Raw genomic sequence first — 13,480 nt, 5'->3', positions numbered from 1 at the left:
GCTAAGTCTTTACAGTGACACATTTTCTTGGCTTATTTTTAAAAAGGCTTAAACACTTTTTTTTGAATATTTTATTTTAAAATAAAATTTAAATTTATTTGTACAGCTAAAAAAATTTATCTGTACACCTAACGTGGGGCTTGAACTCACAACCCCAAAATCAAGAGTTGCATGCTCTATGGACTGAGCAAGCCAGGCGCCCCTTGAGCACTTTTAGTATAGACTTTGAATACATGCTTGTGGTTTGAAAAAGAAAAAAAAAAAAACAAAACTGAAAATTTTGAATAGTAACATATTGAGCGGTAACTCATTTTTTGCTTTTTTATGTTTCCTTTAGTTCACGACAAAGTATGTTAAGATTCCATTTCAAGGTAAGCTGTCATTGTCTTATGATTTCTTTTCACTGTAATTTTGAACATAAAATAGCAAAAATTCTAAAATCTTTCTGCAGCCAGCTTTCCGTAATTTTTTTCAGTATATAAATTAAGTAAAACTAAGGTTAATAATGTATTTCAAGTTTGATTCCTTTTATTATAATTTTTTCTCACCATAGCACATACCCTCCCCAATTAATATATTTCAAGTTAACACTTTTTTTATCAGCTTTAAAAGAAGTTAAAATATTTTATTAGACTATTTGAATATATTTTATAACTATTGTTTTAATGACCAGTAATATTAAGGGACTCAAAGTAACAGAAATAAAGTTTTGGTAGCAAGATTTTGGTGTGATGAAATGTATGAAAATAAGAACTGTAAGTAAAATTTATAATGTTGCACACAAACATGTAAAATGGTTTTGCATAGGGGTTAGGAGAAAATTTTTTATACCATTTCTTATCTGAGTAAGGCACAGTAGATTGGAAACTATACCTGCAATATACAGAGACTCAGAACATTTTCTGTTTTCTCCCCAACTAAAATCCTTTCAGAATAATAACAACACCAAGAAAACAAATAAGAAGCAATAGAGAATAGTCTCTGTAGAGAATGAATTATGAAAAAAATGAGGAAGAAAAATAGACACAAATAGCACTTTACAGATTGACTACGGAAGAGAGGAAGCTTCCGTTCCAAGACTGAAGATGTGATCGAAGTAACTTTAATTGGACTCCCCGCATAGCCACATACGGAATCCACAGCTATATATTACAATAATCTAATAATTAGGAAGTTAGTATAAGTAGTAAGAATATATAAGGCAAGGCACAGAATAAACAAATTGATATTCCTAATTAGGATATTTTAATAAGTCATTATGGAATAATGTAACATTAACCATTTAGAAGAAACAAAGACCTGATTTAAAAGAAAATAATAATTTCCTAGAAGAAAGTAATCTATAGTTAAATACCTATGTAACAGCGCTCCTCTCATATCCTTTCTTTTTTTAAAATTGAGGTATAATTAACATGTAACATGATACTGGTTTCCTGTGTACAACACAATGTTTTGTTATTTGTGTATATTGCACAATGATCCCTACTATCTGTCTAGTTAACATCCTCCCCATACATAGTTGCAAAAGGTTCTTTTTTTCCTATTGTGATTGATGATTTTTAAGATCTCACTTAGTGACTTTCACATTTGTAATACAGTAACTGTAGTCACCATGCTGTATATTACATCCCCATGACTTATTTATAACTGTTAAGTTTGTACCTTTTGTCCCCTTTACCCATTTTGCCCACCCACACCCTGCCTTTGGCAGCCAGTAATCTGATCTCTGTATCCATGAACTTGTGGTTTTCGTGTTGTTTTTTTTTTTTTAATTTTACATGTAAGTGATGTTATGTGGTATTTGTCTTTCTCTGACTTATTTCAGAGCATGAATTGGGGGAAAGGGAGGAGGAAGAGGGAGTCTCCCAGAGAGCAGATTCCCTGCTGAGTGCAGAACCCAACATGGGTTCTCAGGACTCCTGAAATCATGACCTGAGCTGAAGTCAGACACTTAACAGACTGAACCACCAAGGCGTCCCAAAAAATTTTTTAAAAACGAGGCATGCATATGAAAGGTTTTAATAGATAAGGAATGTAGAAGTCTAAATGCTTATTCTTTTTCTACAGTAGCTCAGGGAAATACTTATTTATATATTTGTATTATCTATTATGTTTGGCTGTGACTTAAAGAAAATAATTTTCCTTCATGAAGAAGAAATCCAGAGATAGGCTGAACAAGGCTGATACAGTGTTTCTTTGGTCTTCAGAGGCCCAGTCTCTTTTGTTTTTTTACTGTGTCATTCCTGACATATTACTTTCATCCTTAAGTTTGTCTCATGGACAACTTGCTGCTCATATTTCAGTCATTATGTTTGTGTTCTAGGTAGAAAGCAGGAGGAAGGGGAAAATGGTAAAAAGCACACATACCACCTATCTCTTGCCTTTTTAACGAGGATTCTTGGATGTGCATGCCACCTAACCTCTTCTACTTACATTTTCTTAGGTAGAATATAGTCATGTGATGACACATCTACTTGCAAACAAAGCTAGGAAATGGAGTTTCTAGAAGCTGAATATCTTGCCTCCTAGATAAAATTAGGGTTCTCTTACTAAGATCCCTAATAGCGGGTAGGAAAAATGATAAGCAACTCCTACTTTCAGTTTTTTCCATAGTCCTGTAACAAAATAAACCAAATGTTGGGGAAAATTTGGTAGTGAGGTATATTTTCCTTAATGGTGGTGGTAAATCTCCTTTTTTAAAAAGGGAAACTTTTTCAAGCAGTCTTTGTAAAGAAAATTATGCTTTTATACTAAAAGGTTGGTACATTTGGATTAGTAGTAGTTGTCTAGATTTCACAGAAATAGTATCAGTTATTTGGGATTATGAGCTGCATGAGGAAGAAGTGCTAAGTTTTCTGAAGGTTCCTACTCTTGTAATTTAGTCTGTCTTTGCTGCCAGTTTCACTCACAGTTTTTGGAATGGGGGAGTTACAGTGCCCATGAATTAGAAGAACTAATGTTATTTAAATGTCCATACTACCCAAGGTGTTCTGCAGGATCATTATAATACCTATCAAAATTTCAATTACATTTTTCATAGAGAAAAAATTCTAAAATCTGCCTGGAACAACAAAAGATCTCAAATAGCCAAAACAGTCCTGAGAACATGGCTGGGGTCATCACACTTCCTGGTTTTAGACTATATTACAAAGCTATAGTAATCAAAACAATTTTGTACTGGCATAAAAATAGATAGACACATAGAACAGTGGAACAGAATTGAGAACCCAGAAATAAACACATGCTATGTCTCAATAACTGCGTTGGGAAAGCTGGATAGCCACAAGCAAAGGAATGAAACTGGAATCCCATCTTTTCTATATGCAAAAATCAACTCAAACTAGATTAAAGCCTTAGGTGTAAGATGGAAAACTATAAAACTCTTAGAAAAAAAAAAAAACAAACAACATTAGGGGTTAAGTTTTTTCGCATCAGTCTTGGCAATGATTTTTTTTTTTTTAATTTGACTCTAAAAGCAGAGGTAACAAAAGCTAAAATAAACAGGTGGAACACCACCAAACTAAAAAGCTTCTGCATAGCAAAGGAAACCATTAGCAAAACGAAAAAGCATCCTAGGGAATGGGAGAAAATATTTGCAAACCACATATCTAAGAAAGGGCCAGTATCCAAAATATATAAAGAACTCTGAGAATTCAAAAGCAAAAGTCTGATTAAAAATCGGGCAGAGGAAGCCATCAAAAAAAAAAAGAAATCTTGCCATTTGCAATTACAAGAATGGAACTAGAGGGTATTATGCTAAGTGAAATAAGTCAATCAGAGAAAGACGATTATCATATGATCTCACTGGTATGAGGGATTTGAGAAACAAGACAAAAGATCATAGGGGAAGGGAGCGAAAAATGTAACAAGACTAACCAGAGAGGGAGACAAACCATAAGAGACTCTTAATCTCAGGAAACAAACTGAGGGTTGCTGGAGGGGAGGGGGGTGGGAGGGATGGGGTGCCTGGATGAGGGACATTGTCCAGGGTATGTGTGGTGGTGAGTGCTGTGTATTGCGTAAGACTGATGAGTCACAGACCTGTAACCCTGAAACAAATAATACATTATATATTAATTAAAAAAATAAAAGGCAAAAAAACCCCAAAACAACAACAAAAAAACAAAATAAAAATAATGATCATACTTGAAAAAAAAAATTGGGCAGAGGAAGAAATGTGAATGTGAATACACATTTTTTCCAAAGAAAAAATGGCAAATAAGCACATGAAAAGATGCTCGGTATCACTAATCATCACAAAAATGCAAATGAAAACCACAATGAGATATCCCCTCATACCTGTTAGAATGGCCATCATCAGAATGACCAGAATTCAGCAAGTGTTGATAAGGATTTGGGGAAATGGGGTACCCATGTACATTGTTGGTGATAGTGTTAACTGCTGTAGTTACTACGGAAAACGCTCTGTAGCTTCCTCAAGAAATTAAAATTAGAACTGCTATATGATCCAGCAATCCTACTTCTGGGTATATATTCAAAAAAATTAAAACAGGATCTTGAAGAGATATATGCATCCTGCATTATCCACAGTAGCCAAAAATATGGAAACCGCCTGTCTGTTGACAGGTGGACAAAAGTGTGGTTTATATATACAATGGAATATTAGTCTTGAGAAAGAATGAAATCTTCCCATTTGTGAGAACATGCAGGACATTGAGGGCATTAGAGTAATTGAAAAAAGTCAGATGGAGAAAGACAAATACTGCATGATATGTTTATATGTGGAATCTAAAAAAGCTGACTCACAGAAATAGAGACTAATATGGAGGTTACCAGGGACTGGGACATGGAGGAAATGGGAAGAAGTTGTACAAAGAGTATATACTTCCGGGTGTAAAGTCAGTAATGTACAGAATGGTGATTACAGTTAATAATACTGTATTATATACTTGAAAATTGCTAAGAGATTCCATCTTACATGTTCTCATCATGAAAAAAAATGGTAGTGATGGAAGTGTTAGCCAATGCTTCAATGGTAATTGTTTTGCAGTAAATACGTGTATCAGATTAACATTAGACAGCTTAAACTTATACAGTGTTGTATGATAATTGTATCCCAGTAAAGCTGGAAAAAAAGAGAAAAGTCATAGTCAGTGTAAAAAAAAAAAAAGACAGTAAAATAAAATAGGGTAGCTAGGTAGAGAGAGAGAGATGGCAATAGGGAGAAACAGATTGGACTTTAAAGGGCATAAGCCAGTAGGAAAGACTGGACAAAATAAATGCAAAGAAAAAGGGAACAAAAGAGAGAGGAAAAGAAAAATATTTAAAAACACAGGTAAGGAAAAAAATGGAAGGAGGAAGGAGAAAGAGGGAGGAATGAAAGAAGGAAAGAGGAAGGTGGAGATAAAGAGATGAATGAAGGATGGAAAGGAAGTAAGAAGAAAGGTAGGCAGGTTACAAGCAGGTTAAGAATAGAGAGACTGTGGAGTCTGAGAAACAAACAGGGTTTTGGAGGGGAGGGAGATGGGAGGTTAGGTGAGCCTGGTGGTGGGTATTAAGGAGGGCACGTATTGTATGGAGCACTGGGTGTGGTGCATAAACAATGAACTCTGGAACACTGAAAAAATAAAATAAAAAGAATAGAGAAAGAAAAGGACGGTGATTAAATTGGGCTGAGAAAAGATATAGAAAAAACTATCAAAGAGGGAAGAAAAAGGAAGGGACAAAGATAGGAAGTAAGGAAAAAAGGAAGTGTAAAGTGATAAGTCTGTAGGAAAGAGTAAATACAAAAGAAATAAAGAATGTGGGAGTAAGAGATAGAAAGAAGGGTTTGAAAGAAGGAGCTAGTAAGAAAATTAAGTACAATTGTGGATAGTGGGGAAAGAACTCTAAAAAGAACTCTGCTAAAATACTACAATAAAATAAGATTGATGAATGGTGACAGCTAGATAGGAAAGTAGTTAGGTATGTGAGAAGTAGATATAAAACGTAAATAGATGGATAGATATAGATTGATTGATAGAAGTGGTTTTAAAAAGAATTATCCAGGAAAATGCCAATAAATAAAAGGTAGTACCAGAGTTTGAAAGGAAAAGAAGTTATGTAAAATGTTTTTAAAAGGAGTAGTGAAATAGTATAAGTAGGCAGGCAAGCATGCAAACAGGCACAGAGGAAAAATAGAAATACAGAAAAGGAGCAAGAAAAGACATGAAGAAATGGAATAAGGGAAGGAAGGAATAAGCAAAAGGAGGAAATATGAAAAAAGAAAGACGATGTTTAAAGTGGATCAGTTGATTATAAGAAAAAGTTAAAAAATAGAATGGTGTGAGAACATTAAGATGAGTAGTTAAGTATTTGAATGCTTATTGTAAAATGCTTTTCAAACTTCAGTGTTGAGTGATATGAATCACCTGGGTTTTTTGTGTTTTGTTTGTTTGTTTTGTTTTTTTGGTAAGCCAGATATTCTGATTGAGTACATCTAGAGTGCAGCCTGATACTCTGCATTTCTAACAGGCTCTGATGTGATCCCAGTGTCAAAGGCGGAGAACTAGATTTTGACTTGCTAGGATACAGTGCCAGGAGACAGTGCGGGTAGGAATAGTAAGAGATTTGTTTCAAATAGGTATTCATCTTGAGTTTGTACTTAACCGATACTTGTATTCCTACTAGTTCAGATGCTTGTTTTCTTGAAGTTGGACCAGATGACTTTCAGGACTTCTTTATACTAGTTTTCTATGTTTATTTGAGTTAAAAAAAAATCCTCATAGAAGTTTCTTTTAGCTTACTAGGAGGAAGACCCATAATTCTGAGTGATTACCTAGAAATTTTGAGAAATAAAACCTGGAAGAATTTTATTTTATTTATTTTTTTAAACCTGGAAGAATTTTGTAAGAAATACTATCTTAGACCATTCAAAAGCTCATAATATCTTTGAGAGTCTTTTGATATTAGCTAGTCTATATAGTGGAATGCAGATATTTTGGGAGAAGAAACATAGGAATAAATTGACTTATGGTAACATTTGAGGTCTTGGTCGATGGTATTGACCAAAATAGAAATACATAATTTTCTAAGTTATATTATGCTTATTTTTCTGCATAGGTCAGATAGTTGTCATTGTCATTGTCTTCTTTTTTAAAAATTTAATTTAATTTAATTTTTTTTCAGTGATCCAAAATTCATTGTTTATGCACCACACCCATCTTCTTCATCGTCATCTTCTTCTTCCTCCTCCTCCTCTTCTTCTTCTTCTTGGCCTTTTTTTTTTTTTTTTAAAGATTTTATTTATTTGACAGACAGATCACAAGTAGGCAGAGAGGCAGGCAGAGAGAGGAGGAAGCAGGCTCCCTACTGAGCAGAGAGCCTGATGGGGGGCTTGATCCCAGGACCCTGGGATCATGACCTGAGCCGAAGGCAAAGCCTTTAACCCACTGAGCCACCCAGGCACCCCTTGGCCTTTTTTCTGTACTGGAAATAATACTTTTGTAAAATTTCACATATCATTCTTTTTGAAAAACATCGTGTTTTCAAGAAGAGTCATAAAGTGTGTAAGTATTGTATTCCTAATGTTATCTTCTTTTGGTTTTAGTATCCTTGAATGAGGTTTCATTGCTAGTGGATGCCACACATTTAAAGAGGTTTGGGTTATGGAAAAATAAGGATGATGATCACAATAAAAGGAGTCATGCTATCCTTTTCCTCTGGGTCTCTGCAAATTATCTTCAAGAGATTCAGACCCAACTAGAAAACTCCATATTAAGCCAGCAAAGTGAGTATGACATAATTTCTAAATTTTTGAATAACCTGAGAAGTCCTGTAAATAAAGTTTTTTCTTCTAAAGTAATTTAATAGAATGTAATTATTTCATTGAATTGAAATTGAGTTCATTGAATTAAGAGATTTTAACCCTTAATGTTATTTATGCAAGATAAATTATTTATTCTATATAATTTCTCCTGATAATTTTACTCAACCAAGAGAAATTATCTTCTAAAGTAAAAGGAATGCCTTATCCTAAGTCAGTTGCCATCCTTGGCTATCTTTCTTATGAGTTTCTTGCCCTTGTTTCCTAATAACTTGTGACAACTAATCAGTGGCAACGTTAAATAAAATATAGAGGTCTTTTATCTTCAATATTTTCTTGAGTTTTTCAGAAAACTCTCTTTACTTAAATATATCATTTTTCTAAGACTGGATTGAATACTTTTGGGAGAATGTTCCCAAAACTGTGTATTTGAATGTATTTTAAATATCTCCCAACTTTGCTTAGTTTTCAACTCCTAAAGAGTCTAGTTTAGAATTGCATAAATCAAATTAGTAAGTTTTGTTTTTACCTCTTTGATCTCTCTACCTTGCCCTCTGTATTCCTTTGTATATAAAATGTGGTAAGTAGTGAACTGAATATTATACCTTTAATATTACAGTAGTCCCTTCCTTTATCCATAGAGGATATGTTCCAAGACTCCCCCATAGATGCCTGAAACGACATATAGTACTGAAGTCTATACATACTATGTTTTTTCCCTCTACATGTGTACCTATGAGAAAATTTAATATATAAGTTAGATACAGTAAGATATTAATAACTAATAACAAAATAATTATAACAATATACTGTAATAAAAAGTTACATGAATGTGGCCTTTCTCAAAATACCTTATTATACTGTACTTACCCTTCTTGTGATGGTGTGAGAAGATAAAATGCTTATGTGATGAATTGAAATGAGGTGAATGACATAGGCATTTTGATGTAGTGAGAGCCTACTACAGACACGATGGCGATAGGCCAGAAGGAAGATGGTCTGCTTCAGGACTGTGGTGGTTGACTGTGGGTGACTGTAACTGTGGAAAATGAAACCATGGATAAAGGAGGACTACTGTGCTTATTTTGATGTCCTACTCCAAATTAATTGGGAAAACTTATGATTACATAGAGAAGTTGGGGAAATAAAACTAGCCATTTATAATTATTATGGGGGAATGAATGTCATCTGAGGCCATTGTTGAAATGATTGATGAAACAAAATGATTTTGAAGGAAGGTTTGATCAGAATACTTTTTTAATTGGTAGATTTGACAAATGGAGGATGGTAGAGAAAAATAAATGCTTAGTTATTATTCATTCATTTATTCGTAAATTCATTAATAAATGTTTACTAATACTAAATGCCAGATAGTAGAGATACAGCAACCAATACAATTGTAGAGTTTCCCTTTTAATGCAGGAAGAGTTTAAAATTTGTAGGTCTTGAATCTCAGTTACTAATGGCCTGTTTGGGGCCATTGCCTGAGTTATTAACTAATATACAAAATACTGTCATTAATGATTAAATTATTTTAATTATAATCCCCTTGAAAAATAACACTACTGATAAAAATTGGTTTCTTATTTCTTTTATAGCAAAATCCAGTGAATTCATTTTCCTTGAGCTACACAGTCCTATTTCACAAAGAGAAGAATTGAAATTGAAAGATATTATGACAGAAATAAGTACAACCAATGGAGAATTAGAACTTTCTTATCCATTATCTTGGGTTCAGGCACTTCCTTTGTTTCAGAACCTCTCTTCAAAAGAAAGTTCTTTTATTCATTATTATTGTGCTTCAACTTGTTCTTTTCCTGCTGTTGCTGCTGAAGAAATGAAGAGGAAATCAGTATCTCAGGTTAGCATATTATTTATATAATTGGCAGGGTTCAGTAAAAATTTTTTCACTGAAAATAGAGTGATCTGAAAATGCTGTGTTTTGTCAGAAGGGCACAGGAACCAACCTGAAAGAACTCCCAATACCAAAGCTAGAACAGTTTTGATTTAATTTAATTTAATTTAATTTTAAAGTAAACTTGACACCCAACATGGGGCTCACGCTTGATGCTGAGATCAAGAGTGGCATGCTTCACGAACTGAGCCAGTCAGGTGCCCCACAGCTAGAACAGTTGGATCAATAAAATCAATAATGATAATGTGATTGTTACCAGAGAATGTAATAAATACCCATAAATCTGTATTAATACAAATAAATACCTGAATTAATGAGTGAAAAATAAGTACTGATGGTGGATAATTGGTAATTTTTTCTTAGGAAAGTATTTGAATTAATAAATGTAAAAGGAATAAGAAATACAAAGCCACCATAGTTAATGTTGTTGCAGGCAAGGTCCACCAAGAGATACTAAATTTAATGGTAAGAACTTAAGGAGAAAAAAGATATGTACATAATCTCAAATTCTCTCAGCCAAAATATTTATTAATTATTAAAAAAAAGTAACTTTACAGTGGAGAAATGCGGCAGACATCACCAGGAATAAGATATTGTCACATCATGCACTGAGAAGGGTACATGACTTCTCTGGTATTCTTCCCAATATTGTGTAACCTCAATCTAATTATGGGAAGAATCAGACAAACCCAGTTATAAAATAACTGACCAATACTCTTAAAAATATCAAGGTCATGAAAGACAGGGAAAGACAGGAATTGTAGGATTCTCATACAGAAAAGAGATACTGGTGGAAACACTAGTGATATCAGAATAAAGTCTACAATTTAGCTTATAATATTATACTAATGTTAATTTCTTAGTTTTGATAGTTGTAACTGTGGTTATATAAGATGTTAGTATTAGGGGAATCTGGAAGAGGCTTGTATATCTCTGCCAAATACCTCTAGAAAGAAAAGTTTTTTCGAGTTTGTTATGGAAAATATGAACTTTTTATCTCTTAAATTTTATTTGTCCTAGCTATTATATCTTTTGTTCATTTTGAACTGAAAAGTTTTCAAATTTTTCTTTAATTCTAATGCCCATATCTATAAGTAACACTTCAAGTTAACCTTTGACCATTGTATGGACAATATATATATTTTTTAAGATTTACTTATTTATTAGAGAGGGGGTGGGTGCATGTGAATATGGGGAGGGGCAGAAAAAGAATCTCAAGCAGATTCCCTGTTGAGCATGGAGCTCAACAAGGGGCTCACTCTCACAACCCTGAGATCATGATGTGAGTTGATATCAAGAGTTGGATGCTTAACCGACTGAGCCACCCAGGTAACCCTGTATGTATAGTATCTTTTGATCAAAAGTATTATCTTGATTTCACAAAATCTTTGGAGAAATTCTAAATGTATAGATATAACTCATTGATACAGATTTCTTTTAGTCATATTTTTAAAAATTAGTCTAGTTTTTGATTTCATTCTTTGAGAGTTAATGTGTATTTATATATCTATAAGAAAACCTTTTCTTTGCCATTTTCTGTCAGCCTTCAAATACAGATAGAGCCAAGCCTACTTACACCTTCCTGCAGAAGCAAAGTAGTGGTTGCTACTCACTTTCTATTACATCTAATCCAGATGAAGAATGGCGAGAAGTCAGGCACACTGGGCCTGTACAGAAGTATGTACTGTGTCATACCTGTTTGTAATAGGTAGACATATTTGTAGTTTTCATTCATGCTGCTGATTTTAAGTAGTTTACCTTTTTCTTCTTAATTGGGGTATAACTGACAAACAATATTACATTAGTTTCAGGTATACAACATTGATTTGACAATAGTTTACCTTTTAAAATGTTTTGAGTTTTGCTCTTACACTGATGGTTAGTAATAGAAGTATTTTTTTTGAGAAAGTTAAAAAAATTTATTAAGAAAACAGTCAGTGCCATTTCATTTAGTTTTATGTCAGTAAGATATAAATGGTAACCAAAATGTAAAATTTGGTAAGATTAAAATATTTGTTGAAAATACTCGAGTGCAGTATATGGTTTTTATGACTATATAGTCCATATATGAATATATGGTAGGAAAAGTGGGGTTACTTAACTGAGGTGTATTTCAATTTAATGTACTTTGGAGGTTATTAGAACTTCCTTTTCATAAGTTGCTACTTTATTCATATTTTATCTTATGTATGTCTTGTCATGGTGGCCAGAATAGGGAGTCTCTGCATTTGAGGGTGATTTCTCTTCCTCTGTATGATTCCTTTTTCTGTTAAAAAAAAAAAAAAAAATGAAAGAACAGAATAGAAAATAGCCCATAAAATAGTAACTTTCATATTAGCATTTAAAATTTCACATATTTTTATATGATTTAGGTGCTTTGTTTGCCAAGATTAAGTCAATTGCAGGTGACTTTGTTTTGAAATCAAGATGCACATACTATTTCTGGTTTAAGATACGCATATTATTATATTTTTATTGTTGACTATATTCATGCAAATGATGACCGTCATGTGTATTCCAAGATTATAGCTAGAAACTCAGAACTGCTCATATTTCTGAGATTTAAGAGAAGGTACTAGAAAAAAGATGCCTAATTAGTGGTTCTCTGTTTTCTACTTCTTTCTGCTTGTGTTATAATTACTTGTTTCCTTTATATTCTCTTTAGTTTTATATTGTAAGCACTTTGTTATAGGAAACCTGCCTTCTCTGCTCCCATGTTATTTCTTTATTGCTCTGCTATTGCTGTGGACTAGCCACCAGTAGAACATAGTTTTTGACTGTTGGCTTCTAAATGGAAAGGAACTAATCTTGGGGATTCAAAATTAGAACTGGAAAGTGGAGCTTAGGAAAATCTTTTATTGTTGATTACATCAGTTTGTTGAAAGTTAAACGTTGTACAGAAGAGAGATATCTTTGATGGTATTATAACTGATTGTGAAATATAAGGTATTGATTAGGTGAATATGATACTAGCCCACATGGGATTGGAAATGAAAAGACAGTGAGAGTACTATTAGTACCTTGTGATAATAAAGAAGGAAAATATAATTGCTTATATCCTGTCAGTTATTTTTACTCTGTACACTTTAGTTATTGAATACATTGCCCTATTAGTGTTTTATATAACAAATCTCTTTGTTATATACTGTTATATACTGGAATTTTCACTACAATATGTTTAAAATTTAGTTTTACTTTTTAAGGTTGATTGTATATCCTCCACCACCTACAAAAGGGGGATTAGGAGTAACTAATGAAGATCTGGAGTGCTTAGAAGAAGGAGAGTTTCTTAATGATGTAATCATTGATTTCTACCTTAAGTAAGTACAGTGATGAATGATCTTCTCATTTATCAGTTTCGATTTGAATCTTAAACCACATGTCTATCACTGAAGTTTTTTTTTTTTAACTCTAGCTAAAAGTAACCTGCCAAGAATTCAAAGATTTTTGCCTACCAACGTTTTCTATAGTTGACTTCAGTTTCATTCCTTTACCTCTTGAAGATGCTATGTCCTTCAGAAGAGTTACTATTTTTTGTTTATTTTAGTTTTTGTTTATTTGTTTACTTCAGATTTATATTTCTTCATTATATTTCTGTGGTGAAGGAAGTACTTAAAAAATTACAGGTCACTTTGGGAAGGGAAAAGAAGCAATTCTGTAGTGATCTCTTGCGTCTTTTAAGCACTGTAAGAGTTACCTGTCATTTAAAAAACCCATACCACTATTCCATTAAAAAATAATTTTCAACATTTTGTAGACAGGCTGAAGGAATAGATAGGAAGGTAAGCTTCATCTTACCT

The 13,480-nt window shown here is 33.1% G+C and overlaps 1 protein-coding gene across 5 annotated transcripts in view; it reads left to right on the top strand.

The window, feature by feature from the left end:
• SENP7 (SUMO specific peptidase 7) overlaps nt 1-13,480 on the top strand; it is a 168,639-nt gene that overhangs the window by 120,511 nt on the left and 34,648 nt on the right. For all 5 annotated transcript variants that reach the window (XM_032852067.1, XM_032852066.1, XM_032852064.1 and 2 more), the window contains 5 exons: nt 338-371; nt 7,550-7,729; nt 9,364-9,626; nt 11,224-11,357; nt 12,884-13,000. In XM_032852067.1, the coding sequence (XP_032707958.1) occupies nt 338-371; nt 7,550-7,729; nt 9,364-9,626; nt 11,224-11,357; nt 12,884-13,000 (728 nt within the window). The remainder of the gene's footprint in view (nt 1-337; nt 372-7,549; nt 7,730-9,363; nt 9,627-11,223; nt 11,358-12,883; nt 13,001-13,480) is intronic.

The sequence above is a fragment of the Lontra canadensis genome, unplaced genomic scaffold (assembly GCF_010015895.1).
Source record: "Lontra canadensis isolate GAN:19392208 unplaced genomic scaffold, GSC_riverotter_1.0 scaffold6, whole genome shotgun sequence".
Lineage (NCBI taxonomy): Eukaryota > Metazoa > Chordata > Mammalia > Carnivora > Mustelidae > Lontra > Lontra canadensis.
The sequence above is the reverse complement of the archived record's forward strand: the minus strand, read 5'-3'. Positions and strand labels throughout refer to the sequence as shown.